The sequence below is a fragment of the Carcharodon carcharias genome, chromosome 10 (assembly GCF_017639515.1).
Source record: "Carcharodon carcharias isolate sCarCar2 chromosome 10, sCarCar2.pri, whole genome shotgun sequence".
NCBI classification, from domain to species: Eukaryota; Metazoa; Chordata; class Chondrichthyes; order Lamniformes; family Lamnidae; genus Carcharodon; species Carcharodon carcharias.
The window spans coordinates 147,844,198-147,859,002 of NC_054476.1; the positions used below are offsets into that span (position 1 = coordinate 147,844,198).

General features: G+C 41.7%; 1 protein-coding gene across 3 annotated transcripts in view; it reads right to left on the reverse strand.

Annotated features, from left to right (window-relative positions):
- Positions 1-14,805, reverse strand: part of med13a (mediator complex subunit 13a) — a 192,553-nt gene that overhangs the window by 17,350 nt on the left and 160,398 nt on the right. For all 3 annotated transcript variants that reach the window (XM_041196888.1, XM_041196887.1, XM_041196889.1), the window contains exons 23-26: positions 8,221-8,412; positions 6,751-6,974; positions 5,459-5,601; positions 4,218-4,376 (exon numbers count right to left, since the gene is read on the reverse strand). In XM_041196888.1, coding sequence (XP_041052822.1) covers positions 4,218-4,376; positions 5,459-5,601; positions 6,751-6,974; positions 8,221-8,412 — 718 coding nt within the window. The remainder of the gene's footprint in view (positions 1-4,217; positions 4,377-5,458; positions 5,602-6,750; positions 6,975-8,220; positions 8,413-14,805) is intronic.

Consider the following 14,805-nt stretch of genomic DNA (forward strand, 5'->3'; position numbering starts at 1 on the left):
AACCAAACAAGTTTCTTTCTAACGACTTCAGGGTATGAACATTCAGTTCAAAAGAACTTTCAGCTCTTTGATGCAACTAATTGGCTCATATGGTTCACACCAGTGTTCAACTTGGAAAAAAAAGTTGAAACACATGATTTTCTGATAGCTTACCAGAGAGATCTGCAACACATTCACTCCTCATGCAGAGTTAAAATACTCTAAGCCCTGATTTTAATTACCAAAACTAGAAAGATTTAACAATTCCCAACTTGTGTGCTCATTCTGCTGCACAATAAAGGCAATAATTTGTTAATACTGAAGATTTCATGGCACCATTTGAAAAAGAGCAGAGTTCTCCCAGCATCTTGCCCAACATTCCTCCCTTAACCACTAAAAACAAGTCATCGTTCATGTCACTGCTTCCCAGACACTATCATTATATAATGGCTGCTTCCAGTAACAGTAACTGCACTTCAAAAACTAATTTGTGAAGCACTCTTCAGATGTTTTGACAACATAATAGAGAGCTCCATAATACAAGTATTTATCAAATACATTTATTTTTAGTATATATAATTTAGATCCTTTCTCAAAGTTCATTCCTTTTCACACCCTTTGAGTGCAAAACCTAGCAACGTTCACCTTCCGTCATCCAGACAAGGTTGCTTCAGTTTCACTCTACAACAAATACTGGCTTTTATATTACAGCCATGCCCAATGAAAACAAGTGAAAAATTTTCAATGTGGAGAAGCAATTTCTCATAAATGGCAAACACTTTTTTGTTCATTTATAGGATGTAGGCGTCACTGTCTAGGCCATCATTTGTTGCTCATCCCCCAAGTGCCCTCGAGAAGGCAGTGGTGAGCCCACTTCTTGAACCACTGCAGTCCCTATAGCGTAGGTACACCCACAGTGCTGTTAGGAAGGGAGTTCCAGAATTTTGACCCAGCAACAGTGAAGGAGTGGCGATATATTTCCAAGTCAGGATAGTGAGTGGCCTGGAGGGGAACTTCCAGGTGGTGGTGTTCCATCTGTCTGCTACCCTTGTCCTTCTAGATGTTAGCAGTCGCGGATTTGGAAAGTGCTGCCTAAGGAGTCTTGGTGAGTTTCTGCAGTGCATCTTGGAGATGGTACACACTGCTGCCACTGTTCATCGGTAACCTGTATAACACAGGTTATATGCATGCCCAGTTAACGCAGTCATACTCCTAACTTATGTCAATTTTTTTTTAACATCTTCAAATATTACACAAAGGTCTGTACAAGTAGGGTAAGAGATTAACTTGCTCTAGGCAGACTCAAATTGATTAATCTAACAACAAATGCCACCAAAATGACAGAATTATATAGAATTGTTTGAACAAAGAACAAAAGAACAAAGAAAAGTACAGCACAGGAACAGGCCCTTCGGCCCTCCAAGCCTGCGCCGATCATATTGCCCGCCAACTAAAACATTTTGCACTTCCGGGGTCTGTATCCCTCCATTCCCATCCTATTCATGTATTTGTCAAGCTGCCTCTTAAACACCACTATCGCACCTGCTTCCACCACCTCCTCTGGCAGCGAATTCCAGACACTCACTACCCTCTGCATAAAAAACTCGCCCCACACATCTTCTCTATAGTTTTTTCCTCTCACCTTAAATTATGTCCCCTAGCAATTGACTCTTCCACCCTGGGAAAAAGCTTCTGACTATCTACTCTGTCCATGCCGCTCAAAATTTTATAAACTTCTATGAAGTCGCCCCTCAATCTCCATCGCTCTAGTGAGAACAATCCGAGTTCGGCATTGAAGTTGGCAGTCAACAAACTAAAACCCTATTTTCAAGGGTTTCAGTATCTTCAACCACAACATTATATCCTTAATAGAACAAGATTCCCTCTAATAAAGTTCCTGCTGCTGGTGGAACCTCTCACGTATAGTGGCTATATGAAGCAAGAAATAGGAAAGAGTCTTCCCAGGGTGACTTCTTCACCCCTTCTCAATGTGAAGGGGTTACTTTTCCCAGTGACCTTCTTGCCATAACAGTGAAGGGAAAATTCAACACTTAGTAAATGACAGATGCACCCAAAATCTACCAGAACATGATGCCCCATAGTTGGGCATAAATATGTTTCACCATAAAGCCCTTCTCCCCAGTTCAATTGTATTATTTAGCCTCATGGCATAGTTCCTATGATTCTTTTTGATAAAGCAATGCTGACAAAGCCACAATTATTACCCATTCTTAGCTGTCCTCAGAAGATAGCAATGAGTCTTCTCCTTGACAGCTGTAGTTTACATGCTGATGGCACTACCAACACAGTGTTATGCAGCAAATTCCAGGATTCTAACACTGCAATGACAGTGCATCTATCTTCAAGTCACAATGATTTAAGAGTTGGAAGGGAACTTGGAGCTAATAGCATTCGAGATTTGGCTTCCCTTGTGCTTCTTTGCAGTAAGCACCACGACTCGGAGGTGCTTTTCACATAAACTTAGTGAGTTGCTAAAGTATCCTGCAGATAATACATACTGCAGCAAGTTTGCCAAGGTGCTGGTAATGGACTCCCTCCACCACCACAGTGGCAGCAGTGTTTACCATTTACTAAATGCACTGCAGCAACTCTCCGAGGATCCTTCGACAGCACCTTCCAAACCTGCACCTCTGCCACCTAGAAGGACAAGGGCAACAAATGCATGGGAACACCACAACCTGCATGTTCCCCTCCAAGCCACACACTGCCCTTCCTTGTTGCTGGGTCAAAATCCTGCAACTCCCTTTCTAACAGCACTGTGGGTGTACCTAAATGGACAACAGCTGTTCAAGGTGGCTCACCACCACCTTCTCAAGGGCAATTAGGGAAGGCAATAAATGCTGGCCTAGCCAACAACACCCACATCCTGTGAAAGAGTAAAACAAAAAAAGTGTTGCCATGGTTGGTCTAGTTACATTTCTGTTCAATGGTGATCACCAGAATATTGTTGATGGTAGTCTTAACAAAGCCGGTGCTGAATATTATAGAAACTTAGTGCAGAAAAGCGATCATTCAGCCCATCATGCCTATGCTGGCTCTTTGAAAAAAAAACAGCTGTTTTGAATCCCACATCTCAGTATTTTGTCTGTGACCCTGTAAGTTCCTCATCCTCAAGTACCTGTATAACTCCTTTAAAAATTATGAAATAACTATTCACCAATTTTTCAGATAGAGCATTTCAAATCACAACAACTCAGTGAAAAAAATTCTCTTCTCCCCCTAGAGCTTTTGCCAATAACCTCTGATCACTGAACCACTCCCCAGGGAGAACAGCTATCTACTCTATCAAAACCCATCATATTGAAAACCTTTATTAGGTCACTTCTTAACTCCCTCTATTCCAACAAGAAGAGTTCAAACTTCTCCAGTCTCTCCAAGTCCCTCACCTCTAGTAACATCCTGGTAAACCTCCTCTGTACCTTTTGAGGTCTTTATATCTTTCCTGAAGTGTGATGCCTAGAATTAGCCACAATATCCCTGATGAGTACTGTAGGTAGGGTATTGATTTATAAAGTTCTAGCATTACCTCTGTTTTTATATTCTATGCCTCTTTTTATAAACTGGAGTAGCCCATATGCTTTGAGTCGTTTTATCAATTGTCCTGCCACTTCTAAAGGTTGGTGTATATGGACACCAAGGTGTCGCTGCCCATCAACACCTTTCAAAATTGCATCATTTATAGTTTGCTGTCTTTTTATGTTAGTCCTCCCAAAGTGCATAACCTCATTCACTACTGATCTATATTTGCCATGCTTCTGCCCATTTCAACATCCAAAAGTCTAAAACTATCCTCATCACTATTTACTATGCCAAGTTTAGTACCATCTGCAAATGTTATAATACTTCTCCCTATACCCAAGTCTAGGTCATTTGTAAAAATTTAAATATAAAAAAAATTAACGGACCAAAAACTGACCCTTGAAGAACAACTACAAAACACCTCCCAGTCTGAAAAACATCTATCAGGTAGAGGTGGTTTTATAAATTATTAAACCCTTCACATTTCACATGCAAATTATGAAAATAAAACATTTGCCCGGCCACCAAAAGCTGCTGTTGAAATGGAGTGTTGAAATGTCAACCAGAATCCAGGTTAATCATTTTTTTTTAAATAAACCATACTAATGTAAAACTACATCAGTTCATAAATACATGTCACACCTCTTAGATTGAAATGGATCGCTGAAAAAACTGTACGTTCCACAAATTATTCTTACCAGGCATGATCACAAAGGATCCCTGTGGTTCCATAGCAACCAAGCAAGCACTAAGGATGCTTGGAGAGTCAGCTGCAGAAATACCACACATTCGGCAAGTGTCCTTCAGGTGCCGGCTGAGGGACTGCAAAGTGCGACGACCAAGCAAGCAACTCCAGTCTGCAAGTGTAAAAGAGCAGCATGAGTTGGTGAGGCAGCAGTCAGCTTCATAAGTTATACACTGGATTTTAAAGCACTTTTCCACCAATACTTTCCTGATGACTTTGCCCAGTATATTGCAATAGCCTAGAAGTCACTTTTGAGGATACCAGCAGATAGATGAATGCTAATTATTTGTATAGCATTCCTTTGTCTGCTATATTAATATAGATATTAACCTGGAGTTTAATTAACTAAAGCCTCCACTAAACGAGTAAAAAAAATCTCATATCAAAAGGGCTAAACATTTGTCTAGTATTCCCAAATTAAATACAAATTCAATTTCCAGTTATATTCCCAATCAGCTGATCTCATTCCCAATATGGCGCTATCAATAGCCTCAAGTTTGAGTTCCTGCCCTTGATCACTATCCAATGCGCCCTGCTAGAAAATACATTTTTAGAAATCAGGAGGAAAGAAGCTAGAACTCTGCTCTCTCACTTGCCACTTTGTGCATGTGTGAACCTAGATTAAAGGCCATTTAATGAAACCTGCTGGTATCTACCATGAGTGAGTATCTAAGAGAGAAGAGAAGGGGAACAATTGTGGCCTTCTACACATTCTTGAAAGATAGAATAAAAATAAAATGCAGTGTGATAGATGGAGCGTATATTGCATTCTTACACATATAAAAATCTCAAAAGACAGCACTGATGTGCACCTAAAATTTACAATCATCTTGGAATATGTACAGTTCTCCCACCAATGACTGAACTCTGCTTGCCCAAAGCTCTCTCTAGTAGTGGAAAAATGTTATAGGTTACTTGATGCAACATTCCTCTTATAAAATCACAAATCAGCCAATTTAGTGAGTAATAGCACAGGTCTGGTAAAATTGTTCTTTTCTTTCTAATATATATGACTGTTTCATATGGGTCTTTTTGAGAACGATCTGCATTTAGTCAGTGCTCACATCTGGAACCAATACTTCAAGAATGACTTTCCAGTAACATACCAAGAAATCTGTTAAATAAATATGCAGTGTGCCAGTTTGCAAGATGCCACAGGATTTTCATTTGCTTAACTCCTCTAAGTTGTTTTACCTTTTAACTCTCCATGTCCTATCCTTCCAAGACGTCCAATAACAACCCTCCAGGGTAGTGATGTCATCTGCATGATGCCCAAACACCAGTCCCAGAGTTTCTGCAGACCCATTCTCCGGGGTGAACCTTTCCGTCTACGAGCTCTGTCAGATTAAACACAAATCACCTCCTTAATAAGAACAAAAAATGTTGGAAATACTCAGCCTGTGTGGAGAGAAAAACATAGTTAACATTTCAAGTTGATGACCATTCTTCAGAACTGGAAAATGTTAGAGATGTAATAGGTTATAAGTACAGAGCTAGGGAAATGGGGAGGTGGGGAAAGAACAAAAGGGAAGATTGCGATAGGGTGGAAAACATAAGGGATTAAAAAGACAAAAGGGGTGATGGTTCAAGGCGAAAGGAGATGGTAACAGAACAAGCAAAGAAACAAAAGATTGGATCAAGAGAAGGTGGGAACATAAAAGACTCATCAACACCTACAGTCCAAAAATTGGGGGAAGACATTATGATCTGAAGTTGTTGAACTCAGCTATAAAGTACCTTATTAAAAGATGAGATTCTGCTCCTAAGAGATTATGCTGGGCTTTACCAGAACAGGAAAGGAGGCCAAGGGCAGAGGGGTCGGAGTTGGTGCAGGAGAATTAAAATTACACAACCAGAAGGTCAGGGTCACGCTTGCAGAGTTGTTCCCCAAAGCAGTTACCCAATCTGTATTTGGTCTCCCCAATGTAGAGAAGGGAGACCGCATCATGAGTGGAGAGTACAGTATGCTAAATTGAAAGAAACAATTGTGATTTCACTTAGGAGTGTTTGAGACCCTGGAAAATGGGAAGATAGAAGGTATATATTTTTATGCTTGCCTTTCACAAACAATGCTAAAACTATGCTGGCAAAACAATCCAATCAATCCTCACAAAATCTTAAAAACTGGCGCCAGTCTGTTTTATGATATCTGTAGCTGAGGTGGTGCCAACAGAAGGCCATTCAGAGGTTGGACAGTCCTAACAGGGGCTATATGTAGCAATTGGAAGCACTTTCCATAATTCTTTCCATGTGTTACCAGCATGTGTCTCTAATGCCTGCTTTATTTTCTCAATGTACCTGCACCTTCTATATATACTATCCTATTTAGGTGAACGCAGACTGGAAGGTTCACCTGATCTAAATAGAATGATGTGTCCTTTTCTGTAAACAACTTCCAATCTGGGCTGCTAGCAATTTTAAGTCAAGCTTTTCGACTAGACTGGTAAATTAGGCTATATTTTCATGTTTTTCAGTTGTCTACATACCTGTTTGGTACATCTATATTAATAACGCAGGTTTCCAGCAGTTCTCCATAGAGATCTGTACATGTTCCAAGCAACCACCTCTGATCATGTGACAAGCAATAGCCAACAAAAAGAACATTGTACTTCTGGCTAGCCTCTCCAAATGTCTCTCCCAGCTCAGTCTGCTTATCCTTCACTGGAGCCAAGATAAATGGTGGGCTGTAAATCCGTAAATGCTCTGGTCTCTGTAGCAAAAAAAAAAAAGACAGGTTCAGAATTAGGTCACATTTTAAACATTTCAGCTCTACAAATAGCCCAGTAAGTAAACACACCTCTTAGTGTGGCACTGATCCATAACAGGAAGGTCTGAGGCTCTATCCCAGTATTATGTATAATACAGATTCAATAGATTTCTCAAGAGTCATCACACTTCCAAACATTTTAATGGGGATTAAAGTTTCATTGGGGATTTACATGTTAAGGGCATTCACTCTACTTATGGGATATATTAGAACATTATAATTGTGCGGTGCTTAGGCTGACCCTGCAGGTCGTGTCCAGTAGATTGGGCAGGTACCAGTAGAACACATTCTGGAGCTGCATCATAGCACTCAAGTCTTCTTAGTGCCAGTGAGCTGCCAGTGTTTCTTCAGTATTCATGGTAACTGTCCTAAACATGGGGCTTAAATTGAGACTGTGGTGAGTGTTGCCAGTTGAGCTGGTGAAATGCTTTGCTGATTTGGTTTTTGATGTCCAGTCTCTAATTGGGCACTGGTAACAGCAGATAAGCATTATCTGTTCTTTTGGCATCAATGGATACCAATGTGTAGCCAGTGCTAGCAAGATTCACAATGTGTTCAAATTCAATGGAGATTCAGTGCCAAAATAACCCAGATCAAAACTTAGTCTTTTCTTGGCAATCTCAGTTTTCATGAGGCTTTCTTTTATCACACTACACGCAGGTTAAGCAAAATACACTCCCCTCCCAGACACAGAGAGCCCAAGGTAAGTGTTGCAATTGAGCGTTGTGGTGACAGACCTTTTATTTGTGTTTCATGCCCATCTTTTAGTGGCACGGGGCAATTATAACTTTTACAAAACTGGAAACCACTAAAAGTGGTTAAGGCAGCCATATTCTCCACTCAAAGTGGATCAGAAATCAGAGCATAAAAAGAGTTCGCCTGTTGGCATTCCTCTTTTTAAGCAGAACACCCCAAAAATGCAAGCAAAGCTTTTAAAAGGATCATAGCTCTCTAGCTCAAAAGAAAATCTACACAATCCATTTCTTATTGACAGGCACAAGAATTAAAAGAATACAATGGTAGATACAACAAATTCAATGCTAGAGGTGGGGGAAAGCAACAAATACATATTAATGGTGGCCACACTGGGCATTTCCCCTGGAGTCAATCAGAAGTGGACCAGACTCCTACATTACATGGAAAATGTGGAACGAAGAGTTCTTTTAAAACAGGCAGACACATCACTTACATCTGGACTCTTTAAGGTGCTGTCTAAGGCCAATCCTGGACCAAAGCCAGTCAGTGCTTTGACATAGGTGGAGGGTGGTAAGGATCTCCGACATTGAGTGAACACAGAAAATGCCAATGATTTAAGGTGCTGGGAATACAGGTGCCGATCATCATTTTTCACAGGTTGCAACAGATACTGGCATGGAACAATCTGAGAAGAAAAAATAGATTTTAAAAAAAATGGAAGTGAACCTAGGCCCAGTTTGTAAAAATTCATAAATGACCAAGCCTTATTAAAATCTTACTCTAATACTTAAGTCCCAGCCTCAAAAAGATGCACCAAGCCCTGGTCAAGTGCTTAAACCAGGATACATAGCCATTTTTAATACCACTCCTGGAGTATTCAAGAGAAATTTAAGAGGACCAGGCTTTTCAGTCCTGCCATCTGAGAGGAGAAATAAGGGCCATTCCAGAGGCTGGAAAATCATTTCTGCATGACAACAGTGACTACGCTTCAAAAGTACTTCACTGCCTGTAAAAACACTTTCAGATGTCCTGAGATTGTGAAAGATGCTGCAGAAATTGAAATCATTCTTTTGTCAATGACTTTCTACTACTGTGTAACGCAATAGATCAGAACACCAAGTAACAATGATGAGTGAGTTACCACTCCCTCCAGGGAGGACCGTTTATGCAGTGATGTTCCACAGTACTGGACATTCTTTAGTTTTTTTGCCCAAACAATATTACTTCATGTAACAGCTTCAAAAACAAGTCTCAACAGGTTGTTTGACTGTGACAATTGTGATCATAAGGAGTGGCTGGAAGAAGAAAGGTACAGAGGCCAAAGCCAGCCCAAGCTTCATACTTACCTTTTCAAACACTTGGAACTGGAAAGCAAATCAGAACCATACACCACAGCGCATCTTTTTATTTCCTCTCCTCCTCCTCTGGCCAGTACTGTCCCAAGATAGTCTACATTGGAGCCTCAATTATTCTTTATATGTATAAATGGCTTGTATAACACAATAGAGAGCATATGCCCAAGTTGGCCAACATCACAAATATTAGTGCAATAGAAAGCAGTGTAGACAGACGCATAGAATTACATAGGACTGAATCTTCCATGGAGTGCTAATCACCATCAGATTGCCACTCCACTCCTTTTTACTTATCTTAGAACCTGGAGCAGCTGAAAAACGAGCAGCACAACCGCTCCTGGAGTTCTGTGCTACCACATCTCCTTTTCACAGCACTAGCTGCCGTAAACCAGTAACTTTAAAAAGGTCGCAGCCACTTTGACAGAGAATAGGTAAGCATGTAAGGTAGCTGGGGTCTTGGTGAGGGAGGGGGTGTTTGTATCATAGTTACCCATGACTTAGAAGTGGTTTTAATCCTACTAACTTTTCCTGGATAACTATTTAAGAGAGTCGGAACCATCCAAAGTCTCCAATTTATATCAGAATTTCAGACAGTTCCAGGCGCAAAGTAATTGCCCAACAGAAGCTGAACTTTCCTGGGCCATTCCCATGCATTCAGGGGTGGTGGTTTGGGGGGTCCCTCCTGGGGTGCAACCCTCCTAAGAACGGAAGATCTGAGCCACAGAGGCACTGATAGATTAAATGAATGGCCAAAATTGTTACATGGGTTTCAGCACAGGCAAGTGATGTAAAAAATACGGGTTTACATGTACATGCTATGAATTTTAGGTACTGTACTTTATAAATGCGTAAGAGTTAACTGGTGTGTGAAGAGCTGTTTGTAATGAATAGGTTAGGCGTAAATAAAGGATGTCACACGATTATTAGGGATAACATTTTGTATGAAATGAGACATTTATAGAGATCAAGGATAAGGTGGTAGAACAATTCAGAATGATTAAATAAAAATTAGGTCAATTTAAAATATTAAAAGTCTGCCTGTAGAATACACAGTTTAACAGTAAGAAACAGAAAAAAAACATTTCGAAATGACTAGGCTGTTTGCATATTTTTGACTGTATTATTACACTGATTGTAATTGTGTGACCAAAGAACAATTTAGACTCCAAATCATCTGCATGCCTTAGGCTTTGTTAACTGTAGTTCAGGATGTAGCTATAATTGTGTATCAATCATCTATTGATGTAACTGTGAATGGTGTATTGATCATATTAATTGTGCTAGGAATGGTGCAAATCAATTATCTTTACAAAATATAGGAGGGGAAATCCTGGATACCAGAGCTAGAAAGGGATAAAAGGACTCTCTGAAAGGGCTCAGCACGCAGCCATACAGGTTCACAGAAGAAACAGAAGAAAGAAAGAAAGAAAAAAGTAGTCAGTCCAGACCAGACCTAGCATCGGCCGGTATCCGAGCTACTTCAGAGTGTCAAGGTCTCTGTGACTCACATTGCCTGGTTAAGTGTTGCTTTATTACTTAATAAATCCTCTTTATTTGTTACACTGAAACTACTGTCTGCCAACTTTTTATCCTGTCAGGGATCCAAATTAAGGTTCAAGCAATTTACAGCACGTTAAAGTGAGGTTATCCATTTAGTACCAAAAAAATGATAGGTCCAAGTGGTGAAAAACTAGGAACAGTAGAACTTGAAAGCAATTTAGGAGTCAATGGACACAGATCGCTAAAATGGAGCTCTGATGGAAGGTCATAGACCTGAAATGTTGGGCAGGATTTTTAGGATGGCAGCCCTACTATAATTTAACACTCCAAAGAGCCTTAACTGGCTGGAGACCTCCTATCTCAGGTGCAGGTCCCACCTCAGAGTGCTGCCAATCTGATTTGCAGCAGCAGTGGCCTGGACGGGGACTACAAGCAGTCTCCAAATTCAAAACCCCAGAGTCCAAGACCAGGTGAGTGCTGATGGAGATGCAGAGAGCACTCAGAGGTCAGCCCTTGGAGTGTAGAGAGTGACCAATGTGGAAAGGGGGCCCTAAAGGAATGCAACTCTGCACCCACCCTCTTCCTGCATGAAGCACAAGCAAGGTGACCTGCGAGGCTTCCCCATGCCTCTAAACCCCTCCATCAGCTTCAAATTTGAGGCCAGGTGGGAAGCTGCTCAATAATTGGCCACTTAAGGGCCTCAATTGGCCGCCCTAGTCCTCACCCACTTCACTAAAAATTGCGGATAGATTGGGGAGGGTGTGAGGGTGGCAGGGATGCCACCCGGGCAATTTTACATGCTCGCCCCCACACCTCGACACCTGCAAGCTTGCCAGCAGGAGTCCGTAAAATTCTGCCCATTAACTTGGTGTTTCTCTTTCCACAGGTGCTTCCTGACTGAGTCTTTCCAGCCTTGTCCATTTTTTATTTTGGATATCAAACAACTGCAGTATTTTGCTCTTGTACACTAAAATAATCAAAAAGGCTAATGGAATGTTACCTTCTAGGACTATAGAGGGCAACAATATGGGGAGCGGTTTGCTACAGCTATATAAAAAGCCCTGGTTAGACAAATCTGGAGTACCATGTAGTGTTTTGAGCACCATATCTTAGAAATTAAAAACAGGCCTTGGTGCAGCACATATTCACTAGAATGTTAAGAGGGATCCAGATTATGAGAGATTACATAAACCAGTCTTGTATTCCCTGGAGTGGGGAGTTGAAAATTAGTGCAAGAGGAGTCAGGAGTTCAAGAGGAGCGCAGGAGGAGTTGGGAGTTGAAGAGAAGCTGGGAGAGCAGGGGTGACTGAGGGAGTTTGGTGAGGAGGGAACAAGGTGATCCTTTGAGTACCATGAGTTCGGCCGGGTAAGCATTTACTACTTTTATTGCTTATAGTTTTTAAGGTCTTATTTTGTGGTTCATCGTTTGTAGGGGCTATATTCTGTAACACCGAGGAGCAGGGAAGAAGCGCCTGAGAGTAATTGATATTAAATATCTTCCAAAAGGTTTAATTTAATTTAAAGGGGTAAGTCATGGCAGGAGAGCTCAAAGCCGTGGTATGCTCCTCCAGCTCTATGTGGAAAGCGAGGAACATTTCCAGTGCCCGGGGCCAGCATGGGGGCAGGAAGCGTCTCCAGTTGCAACTCCCGGAAGCCCAGGTTTTGGAGCTGGAGCGGCGGCTGGGGACACTGGAACATCCGCGAGGAGAAGAGTATCATGGATAGCATGTATAGAGAGGAGGTCACACAACAGGCTAAGAGTCCACAGGCAGGAAGGGAATGGGTCACCACCAGGCAAAGCAAGATGGCTAGGCAGGCAGTGCAGGAATCTCCTGTGGCTATTCCCCTGCAAAACAGATATACGAGTTTAGAGACTGTTGGGGGGAAATGGCCTTCAGGAGAAATCAGCAACAGCCAAATTCATCGTACCGCGGTTGGCTCTGCTGGGCAGGGGAGGAGTAAAAAGTATGGGAATACAATAGTTATAAGGGATTTAATTGTAAGGGGAATAGATAGGCGTTTCTGTAGCCGTAAACAAGACTCCAGGATGGCATGTTGCCTCCCTGGTGCTAGGGTCAAGGATGTCTCAGAGTGGCTGGAGGACATTCTGAAGGAGGAGGGTGAACGGCCAGTGGTCGTGGTACACATTGGTACAAACGACATAGGTAAAAAAAAAAAAGGGATGAGGTCCTAAAAGCAGAATATAGGGAGTTAGGAAGTAAGTTGAAAAGTAGGAGCTCAAAAGGTTGTGATCTCAGGATTACTACTAGTGCCACGTGCCAGAGTAGAAATAGCAGGATATATCAGATGAATTCGTAGCTGAAGAGATGGTGTGAAGGAGAGGTTTTCAGATTCCTGGGGCATTGGGACCGGTTCTGGGGAGGTGGGACCAGTACAAACTGGACAGGTTACACCTGGGCAGGACCAGGGCCAATGTCCTAGGGGGAACATTTGCTAGAGTGGTTGGGGAGGGTTTAATCTAAAATGGCAGGGTGATGGGAATCTATGCAAGGAGTCAGAGGAAGGGGAATCAAAGACAAGAACAAAAGACAGAAAGCGGAATAAGAAACGTGGCAGTCAGAGAAATCAAGGGCAAGAATCAAACAGGGCCTCAGGGAAAAATAGTGGGAACAGGACAAGTAACGTTAAAAAGACAAGCCTTAAGGCTTTGTGCCTTAACGCGAGGAGCATTCGCAATAAAGTGGATGAATTAACCATAAAAATAGATGTAAACAGGTCGGGATTACAGAGGCATGGCTGCAGGGTAACCAGGGATGGGAACTGAACATCCAGGGGTATTCAGTATTTAGGAACGACAGACAAAAAGGAAAAGGCGGTGCAGTTGCATTGCTGGTTAAAGAGGAAATTAACACAATAGTGAGGAAAGGTATTAGCTCCGACGATGTGGAATCTGTATGGGTAGAGTTGAGAAACACTAAGGGGCAAAAAACGTTAGTGGGGATTGTATAGACCCCCAAACTGTAGTGGTGATGTTGGGAATGGCATTAAACAGGAAATTAGAGACGCATGTAATAAAGGAACATCTGTAATTATGAATGACTTTAATATGCATATAGATTGGGCAAATCAAATTAGTAACAATACCGTAGAGGAGGAATTCCTGGAGTGGATACGGGATGGTTTTCTGGACCAATACGTTGAGAAACCAACTAAAGAGCAGGCCATCCTAGACTGGGTATTGTATAATAAGAAAGGAATAATTGGCAATCTAGTTGTGCGAGGCCCCTTGGGGCTGAGTGACCACAATATGATAGAATTCTTCATCAAGATGGAGAGTGACTGAGTGATGGAGAGTGATTGAGACTTGGCTCCTGAATCTTAATAAAGGAAACTACAATGGTAATGAGGCGCGAATTGGCTATGATGGATTGAGAAGCCTTAAAGGGATGATGGTGGATAGGCAATGGCAAACATTCAAAGAGCACATCGGTGTACTGCAACAATTGTTTATTCCTGTCTGCCACAAAAGTAAAACAGGAAAGGTGGCCAAACCAAGGCTTACAAGGGAAATTAGAGATAGTATTAGATGCAAGGAAGAGGCATACAAATTGGCCACAAAAAAAAGACCTGAGGATTGGGAACACTTTAGAATTCAGCAAAGGAGGACCAAGGGATTGATTAAGAAGGGGAAAATAGAGTACGAGAATAAGCTCGGAGGGAACTTAAAAACTGACTGTAAAAGTTTCTATAGGTATGTGAAAAGAAAAAGATTGGTGAAGACAAATATAGGTCCCTTACAGTCAGAAACAGGGGAATTTATAATGGGGAACAAAGAAATGGCTGACCAACTAAATACATACTTTGGTTCTGTCTTCACAAAGGAGGACATTAACAACACCAGAAATGTTGAGGGAACATAGGGTTTAGTGCGAGGGAGAAACTGAAAGAAATCAGTATTAGTAGGGAAACAGTGTTGGCGAAATTGATGGGATTGAAGGCCAAGAAATCCCCGGGGCCTGATAATCTACATCCCAGAGTACTTGAGGAAGTGGCCCTAGAAATAGTGGATGTATTGGTAGTCATCTTCTGAGATTCTATAAACTCTGGAACAGTTCCTACAGATTGGAGGGTAGCTAATGTAACCCCACTATTTAAAATGGGAGGCAGAGAGAAAACAGGGAATTATAGACCAGTCAGCCTGACGTCGGTAGTGGGGAAAATTCTAGAGCCCATTATAAAAGATTTAATAGCTGAGCACGTGG